We start from the raw sequence: 9,534 nt of genomic DNA, 5'->3' as shown, positions 1-9,534 counted from the left end.
ATATGCACAAATTTGTTTAACAAAATGTTGTCATCTGTGTCTAAACCTCATAAGTACCAAGTCGTGTAAATCCATCGAAAAAATGACAATCTATAATGAACTCATTCATGTTTACTTCACAAGATTTACTCTCGGGAAGAATATCGGTTTTGTTTTAGTTTATACCCCAGTAAATACTTCGTAACAAGTGCACCGCCTCTCTCCGACTTCGTCCTGAGAACCTATAACGAGATGTCATTCGAAAGCTTGTGTGGGAACATGTGTGTCTTCAACATAGCTTGCAAGGCATACAACCACAATTCTGAGATAAAACAGTGCCAGTTATTAGCAACTACGCTTACTTTGAAGAACGTTTCCTTAGGTATGGATGAAAGCTTTCTGTACTTTGCGAGCCATAAGTTAAAAGAATAAAAAAGTAGAATATGTCCTGTTGCCTGGAAAAAAGATGTTCCAAAACTGTTTGAACGGATGTGTACGCGGGTCGAGGTGTCACCTCCATTCAACGCAACATTATGTTAGATAAGCAGTGAATGTGGAAATTTTTGTAAGACAAGTGGTGAATGCAATGAAATTACATATATCAGGCGGTGAATGCGGTGAAAAACTTTTTCGCCTGTAGAGGTGAAATTACATAATTTCACCGCTTAACATAGTGGTTAAATTAAATAAAATCACCGCTTAAAAAACGCTTCGATTTGTTTTTGTCCAATGAAGTAAAGATACATTTATTAAAAAGACGTACTGAAAATTTACCCATGAATAATCATACCTTTTCGCAACCTTTTTTCAGCGGTGAATTTATGTAATTTCATCACTAGAGTAAGCAGTGAACTTACAATAAGTCATCATACTTTACCGCTAAACTTTATAATTTCACCGCTAATCTTAAAAAATTCAACGCGCATGATTTTCGGAAAGTGAGTCAATTTAAAATAATGAGAGGTTGCGCAGTGGAAGAAGAAGTGGCTGAAATGCAGGAGGTGAGAGGTTCGAATCCGTGTAAGGCCGGTAATATGTAGTTAGCGATGAGACGTGGTGGATTTTTGTAAGTTCAGCGCTTACTCTAGTGGTGAAATTACATAATTTCACCGCATTTCACCGCATAAATCATGTACAAAAATTGCGGTGAAAAAAACAACTTTTCACCGCTTATCTTACATGCATCCTAGATGTATAACCAGATTTTTCGAAGTTAGAAACAAAGCCTACGTTGTAGGGTTTAAAAAATTTGTGCAAAATATTTTCTTTAAGAATGTTATTTTCTCAAGTAAAAGGCTTCTTCCTGAATAAGCATCATTTGAATAATGAGACTATACAACAAATTATTTCATCTCTTATCAACGCAATCTGAGAGTATCTATAAATAACAAAACAAACTGTCTTGAACGCAAAGAAACGGATTTGGCCGTTCGTATTCTGGAAATGAGCATTTCATAAGCGTGCCAGTAACTTTTGCTATTGCTTAAGTTAACACTCTTGTGAAATCCTACAAAAAACACACAGTGAAATTGAAATCAGACTAATAACTAAATGTCGGTCAAAAACGCAAAAGTACTGCATTTAGATGTTAGCATTGAAATAATCCGCAGTTAAGGAACCTTGCTGAAATCGAATGAAAAGTTAGAATAAAGAATGTACTGATACACTACTTTCAGCATATTCTTTGACCATTTTTTTTCCACTGCAATTAATTCAATTAATTATGTCCCAGGACTCGAATAGAATTTGGGGTATCAATACATGAAATGAATATGAAGTAAAAGTTTTAGTTGGATAATATACGTAGGAATTGGGAAATAGTTTGACCAGGGATGCACAAAATTTGGACATGAGCGCATAGGAAAAAATTTTGAAACGTACAATAAATTTTTTCATGAACGCATGAAAATCTAAAAACGCTATAAGTTTCATTATGAAACACGCTATTATCCAACGAAAATGAAATCCATAATAAAATTGACACCAACATTTTAAAGTAAAATATTAATTTACTTATTGAAATAAACTCTACCCAGGTTGAGGTGACACACGGAAACCTGTATGTCCAGGCCGTCTCAGACGGAAAGTGTTTAGGTACAGACCGTCCCGAGATGGATAGATCTTATGTCCAGACATTCGCAAGCTTCACAGACTTTCGTGCGTTTATGTCCAGAATTTCGTGCGTTCACTAGACTTTCATGCGCTCATATTCAGACTTTCGTTCGTTCACCAGAGTTTTGTGCGCTCATGTTCAGAATTTCGTGAGTTCATGTTCAGACATTCATGCGTTTTTCGTTGTATCCGGACTATGTAAATTTGAAAGGACGACACCCCCCTCATGTGTTCATCTTCGGTCTAAACGTACTTGGTTTCGTCTGAGACCTCAACTTAGGGGTAGTGACTTTGGAATTATTTTTATTGAATAAAATTGGAATTTGAAAAAAGTGGCGAAGTTTGTGGCAACGAAAACATTACAAAAAACTTGGCTCTCTTAATGAACACAATGGCATGTGGTTATCTAGGTATCCAACATCAGCAATGGGAAACTTGTGATAAAAATACTATTAACAATTCCCTTTTGGTAAATTTTAAAATTCATCATAGATAATAAAATCTTGTAAACAATTTTTGGGCTTAAGAATGTAATAAATATACAATTGGCAGTTTAGTTGGCAATTTTTTGTGTACAAATGTTCCGTTGTTGCGTTATTTAAAGGAATTTACTTCTTATTTTTAAAAAAGGAAGCATGAATTTTTTGTTGCTGTCACATAAAACCAGTTTGATTTCAACAATAATTAGCAAGTCCAATATGTGCTGACAAAATTCACAAAAATACCCAAAAAATTGACTTAGAGGTGTCCTTTTGCGATAGTAAAAATCAAAATGTCTTCACAGGGGATATAGAAGAATCCAGAATTTTGGTATATTTCAGAAAATGGATTAGTCGACAACACTAGGCAGGAAAAAGCTCATATCAATATTTTAACCTAAACAGCAATAGCTCAAAATTCATGCTGATATTTAAAACGGATTGTGTAAATGCTCTAGAAATGATGATCCGTTAACTGTGTAATAGAATACTTTAACAGGGTGAAATCCAAGAAAAAGTATGCCGTTCAATTCCGCAAAATGCCAAATTAGTCATTTTTGTGTAATTGTGCGAGTAAAGAGTGGAAGAATGGACCGGCGACAAATCTCCGGGCATGCTCTTGATTTGTCGAGGTGATTTACTTCTCAATACACTCATCTTCTCGCCTCTTTGAAAGGACACATCTTCATTACGAGCACCTACCAGTACCATAAAAAATATATATACAAAGAAAATGATTGGCACTTCCTCGCATCTTTTGACGTCCAATCTGGAAAGCGCCAAAGTTAGGTGTAAAAAGTTTCCACAGGGCAATTAAATAGCCTGAAACTGGAAATAATATGCAGAAATTTGATTAGTAGTCACGTTCGGCGGTGATTGCATTGCACTAAATTTTACGTTTTCTTGAAGTTAACTAAATTTGGACAATTATGATAAACCTACCAAACGTTTATTGGAAATATTTTTCGGAAAGACATCATGAAATACTATATTTGGCATTCTAGTAATCTTATTTAAGGACCAAAAAGAAGTGTTTTCCATTTGCTTTTTCCATGCTATGTTCCTTTCCTAATCATACGGCAGATTTCATAAAGACAATTATATCAACATTAATTACTAAAATGAAGAATTATACTATAAATAGTTTGCAGCAAAATTTATTTTCCTCTTTCGTTCTCGGCTTTGATTTTATTTTGGATTATGCATTCCTTATTAGTCAATTATAGTTGGTGCTACTTTGTGAAATCTAGTGCTAAGAATTAAGAAGTATCTAACTAGGGCAATTGTGCGATTGGGCTTCCACAAAAAAATATTTGGCGACTGAAAGTAGATTCCACTTTTCAACTTGGAGTTTGAAAGTGGAACACACTGATTGAAATTTCCATATAGGGCAGCGCCCTTCATCCTCGAAGTTTGTAAGTACGTGCACAGCGTATTAAGACAGGAAAATTTAAATGTACTTACAAAAGTGAGTAAATTTGCTCACAAAATTTGGTAACGGTAGACGCTCGTATTGTTTTTTCCATTTCTCCCACAATCAACTTCTATTCTCTTTCTCTCTGAGAAAAATTTCTTTAGCTAAGTAGAAAAAAATTTCGAAGAAATTTTCAGCTTAAATGCTGTTAAAAAATTGAAATTATTTTTCTAATAACGTTAGCTTGCTCTTCTGCTTGCTTTATTTTAGTGATTGTCTTTTAAAACAGATTGCTTACAGAATCGGATGTTGATGGCAAATGGATCCATCGCTCTGCTGGATATCTGACCCGTGGCTGTCCCCAATCATCTGTCTCAGTGTGGGGAGATTGCACTGCTGCGTGGGTGGATACTGTCACTAGGAGGGAAATGCTTGTCAGGTGGAAGTATCCATCGGATAATGATGATGTACAACAGACTCGCTACGCTATGGTATGTTCACTACCCGTGTCGAGATGTCAGCGCCGTTTCAGCGCAGTATTTTGTAAGTGCGCTAAATGTGCTAAAATTATGTAAGAAATGAGCTGAAATGCGCTGATGTTTCAAATTTTTCGGCGCAAAAATCTTCAATAATATTACGTTGAAATGCGCTGAAATTTGTAAGAAATGTATTCAAATTTCAGCGCAATTCATAAATTTATTTGGTTAATTTCGAACCATTTTAATTGAATTTTAGTCAATTTCGATTCCTCAATTTCGAACCATTTAAATTGCTTTTATATTAACGATTAAATTTGAAAATATGTAAGAAATGCTCTTATTTTTCAGCGCATTTCTTACATCATTTCAGCGCATTTCTTCCTAAACTGTCTATTAATAGAAAATCAAATTAAATGGGAAGAATTTCGGGATTAAATATCTCAGTGGATTGAGTGAAGGCTACGGCACCGGAGAGCATGACTCGAGTCTCAGTGATGGCTTTTTTTTTGAAAATTCATTGGTTTTCAGCGCGTTTCTTGCAAAGCTTCGAAGCACATTTCAGCGCATTTTCATGTAAGGTTTTGCGCTGAAATTTTCGAAAAATCAGCGCATTTTAGCGCATTTCTTACAATTTTTCTGCACCCGGGTACCAAGAAAAAAAGGGGGAAAGTTGAAACATCCCCAGTTTCGACTTGAGAAAAGTAAGATTTGGCAGTCGGGTTAACGTGTTCAGCAGAGTGGAGGAAATTCAACGAAAATTATAAGCTCAGCGTGTCATAATTCCAGACCCCATGACTTGTAATTTTTCGTTGATTAGAAGTATATTCAGAAAATTTGCATTGCAGAGGAACTGCACTTTTGCCCAGACCACAACTAACTGTCTCAAAACACAAATGCTAAGTAATGGGACGATTCATTTCTCCCAATGTTATCAACATTAGGAGTCAGAGCGAACATTTTTGCCGCAAAACGTACTCCTGGGTGCTTTCTGTACGATGGCAACAGTTTCAATAAGTAAAAATGTTTTTTTTTTCAAATTTTCTTTGTTAATAGCTGTCATAGCGAGCTATTGTTACTTCTCATTGTTATTTAAAACTGAAAGAATTTCAATTGTATTGTCTTTGTTACGCCGCGAAGAACAGAATTGGTGGCGTGCTTTTTTGATCGGTATTCTTAGTGGAAACAGGAAAAAAGAAATAAATTGCATAAAAATGTGTTTAGTTAAAAATGATACTGAAATTCAAAGAGCAAAAAGAAGAGAGGATTGATTTTTGCTCAAATTGTTTGTTTGGGAGAGCGAGAAAAGTAGGCGTAAGAAAATTTTATTTAATTTTTGTTTTAGTTTTAAGCTTTTTAAATTAATTTTTGTATTCTTCTGCACCATTTTTTAGCAGTTGTTGTGTTTTGTGGTTAATACTAGTTGTTCTATCAGTTTTGATCTCTTTCAATTTGTTTGATATTTTGACTTTTTTGTTAGTCAATATTGACAAATATTCGGCAAGTTTTGCCACTTTTTCTGTTTTTGTTTATTTTTTACCTAATAGGGTCGGTGACTGATCTGGCAGAAGGTGTAATCCAATTAATGATTAAGAATTTGGAATGTAGCATTTTCTAAAGACTTGGGGTAGAAAACTTTTAAACAATATATTTCATGATTCCTAAGTTTTTACTCTTGAACCCATTTTGTTGGATTGTCAGTCATTTGGCATTTTTTTGTTGCAATCTAACCAAGATATAAGGTTTTGGACTAATAGTTTTTGGAGTCACAACATAAAGAAGATTTTATAACATGCATTATCCATCTCTTTTAGGTACCCCTCTAATGTTAGTTTTCCTGTTTTCCTTCTAAAGTGTATTATAAAACTATGTAGGGGGAAATGTCGGGTCTTTCCCTAGCCCTCTTTATTGTTTTTAACGACTGATCGTATTTGCGGCCAAAGAAGTCCTTATTTTCTCTATTTACAAAACTGTCAAGATTTCATTTGGTGATTAGATGTTGTATTGGCTGTGACAAACTACAAGATTCAAACACGTTGGCTTAGGTCGAAGTGAGCTCTTGTAGATTGCTATAGACGCATTTTGTTTATTTTCTGCAGAAATGTTCAGAGGAATAGTTGTTTTCTTGGTCCTCTAATAAGTAATGCTATAATATAAAAGAGTTTTTGTAGTATATAACGGGGTCAATGATTTTTCCAAAACAATTCGGTTTAATATTTTTTCGATATTGCCTTCTTTGTACTTCCTTTAAAAAAAGAATCTGTCACTTATGGTGCTTAATGACTGGCCGTATTTCCGGCCAAAGGAGTCCTAATTTTCTCTTTTTACAAAAATGTGATGCTTTCAGTTGGTGATTAGATGTTATATTGGCTGTGACAAATTACAAGACTCAAACACGTTTGCTGAGGTCGAGCTGAGCTCTTATAGACTGTTATAGACGCATTTTTTTTATTTTGTACAGAAATGTTCCAAGGAAGAGTTGTTGGTGTTTTACGAGATAATTTCAAGCAAAAGTTCATTAGATAAGTATTTTATTACAGAGCAAATTCTGTTATGTCAACTAAGCTTAATCTATTTTAGTTCCATTGAAAAGAAACCAAATTGTCAAAAGAACTACAAATAGAAAAATTTTGAAATTCTTCAAAAATTTTAGATAAAAATTGGAATAGTAACATTACGTCATTGTAATAAAACAGCTCATAGATACAAGAGGACAACCTATCAATTTACGCGGAAATCACTGAATCATTATACTGGACTGGATCCAGCAATCTATTGTTGCAGTGCTATTAGCACCATATATCTGCTATTCTTTTTTGTTTCCTTAATATTGAAATTGCGCTCATAACTTGGATTTATTTTTGGTGGGCATTAAAACATTGCGAAAAAAATTGATTGGATATTATCTCTATCAAGGCCCAGAAATTTTAATCCTATGAAAAAGAAATACTTCATCCAATGGATTGGTAGCCAAGAGGTAAGGTGTGTGAATCATAGGTCAATGATTGAGAGTTCAATCTACTGTTTCCGTGAAACTGTCTGTGCGACGATGAGTACTTACTTAACCTATCCTTCAAGTTGACCACAGCCTGACCAATGTTGGCTGCAGTGATGTTAGCACGTTAAAGTTTTAGACGCAAAAAAGTAGTCAACGTTACCAGAAAAGAGCAATGCTGCTAATGAAAATATGCAGTCTGAAATAAGGTGAATAAAAAACATAGATGGCTGCTGAGCATAGATCGCTGTGGCCTAATCTTGTTCTGCTGCGATTACCCAGAGACCACAATTATTGCTATTATTGTCATTGAGATACTGACTGAAATTTTGTGTCAGGCACCTTCTATCTAATGAGAAAACAAAAATCCCAATCTGCCGAAAGATTGATAATGAGATTTTGTGCTTCATTTTTCATGATACTTTCTAACTTGATTCTTTTTTGATGTCCAACTATCAGTTTGAAGCATATTATGGGACATGTTTACCCCCAAAAATTTTTTTCGACACAGACAATTTCTCTCTTTGTTACTTTACAGGTGATCAAATTAATTTTTGGGCGAAAAAATATTCCTGTAACAAATAAAAAATTTGAAGGATAAAAGTTATTGAAAATATATTTCAACTCAACTGTTTCAGACAATATTAAGTGATATTATCTTGTTGAGGTGATCGTTACCCGTTTGTTTGAGATAAGAAGCAGTTATTACCCAAAACGTCTTTCAATAGCCTAATCACACTACTGGATATTTTTCCTCTAACGCTGCTAATCGTTACTTAAAAACTCGAATAAGCCGTTAATATTTTCTGATGATCCACTGTATATTTCTTGATTGTACTGGTATTTCTGCGCAGTTTTTGCTGTGTGTTTTGAATTACTGCTGGAAAATCACATTTAAACAGTGCAAGTTATTCAGTTACTTAAATAATGGACAATCTTTTTCTAATCTCAGCATACAGACTGAAGGCAACAAAGTCAACTCTAATTTTCTTCTTTCATGGACGACAATTTCCATGAAAAACCTGTCTTATTGTTACTGGAATCCAAATCAAAAGTTACGGCTGAAAACTATTATAAAACAGATTTTGGGTAACAATATGCATTTATTTAAATTCAACAGGAATCACAGGAAGTGTCAATTGGACATGGAAATCACTCTAGTCAAAATGGGCCTATAGAAGAGGTGATGACAGTAATGAATGACTACTCCCTCTCTTCCAGGAGATATCTGTTCACGTCCCTCATACCAGGAATCCACTATCTGATAACTATTAGGTAAGGATTGCTAACGAGTATGTAATTAACTAAAAAAAATTATGACGTAACAACAATAAAAGGTCGTCTTTCAGTCTCAGATCTTTTCAACGTAGATTCTCATTTCATCGTATCTTTGGCAAAACTCTGATCAGACTATGGACTATAGAGACTTTATTGGCGTTTACCGACCAGATTTTTAAGTTGCGGTGGATATCAAACATATTATGAAGGGTTTTTGGCATCCTTTTTACAATCCCATGCTCATTTATTTTCAATGAAATTTTCAAATGAAATAGAAGCTAGTAAAAATAATTCTTGAAAAACTGACAACTAAAGTTGTTAAGAATGATTTTTTTTTTCAGAGCGCTTTTCAAAAATGACTTCGAAATTCAGCAACCGTTTCAACTGGAAGTACAAATGGCTCCCTCCACGCCTGAGATAACTGCGATAGAAATATCCGAAAGTGCTCTATTGGTGACCTGGTCGCTAGAGGGTGCAGCAAACACCTTTCATATATGGAATGATCCCCCCGATGGCAAGTGTGGTTTGGAGACCAACTCAGTGTGTGAATTGGATGTCACTGAAAGCACTCTCAACATCACTGGACTCGTGCCTGGACAAGGTCAGTAGTGTCGAAAAAGATTACCATAGCAGAGGAAACAGACATCTTGTTTTCACTGTAAGTGCAGTGTTCCCTTTCGGTTTTGACTATCCTCCCTGATCTAATTCAATTACAGCAAATTTTCTGAAAAACATGTTGCCCCTTTTTTCGCTTTTCGAATTTACGAAGTAGAAAACATTATTTCACACTTAATCACACGT

The 9,534-nt window shown here is 34.7% G+C and overlaps 1 protein-coding gene across 1 annotated transcript; it reads left to right on the top strand.

Annotated features, from left to right (window-relative positions):
* Nucleotides 1-158: 158 nt before the first annotated feature.
* On the top strand, nucleotides 159-9,334 carry LOC142357268 (uncharacterized; the record flags this gene model as incomplete). The annotated part of the gene is made up of 4 exons (XM_075408921.1): nucleotides 159-361; nucleotides 4,285-4,475; nucleotides 8,576-8,730; nucleotides 9,075-9,334. Coding segments are annotated over 4 exons (809 nt in total), but the record flags the coding sequence as incomplete, so codon positions are not given.
* Nucleotides 9,335-9,534: the final 200 nt, after the last annotated feature.

This window comes from Convolutriloba macropyga, unplaced genomic scaffold (genome assembly GCF_964194025.1).
Source record: "Convolutriloba macropyga unplaced genomic scaffold, txConMacr16.3 SCAFFOLD_6318, whole genome shotgun sequence".
Taxonomy (NCBI): domain Eukaryota; kingdom Metazoa; phylum Xenacoelomorpha; order Acoela; family Convolutidae; genus Convolutriloba; species Convolutriloba macropyga.
Note: the sequence above shows the minus strand (reverse complement) of the source record. Positions and strands in the feature narration are given on the sequence as shown.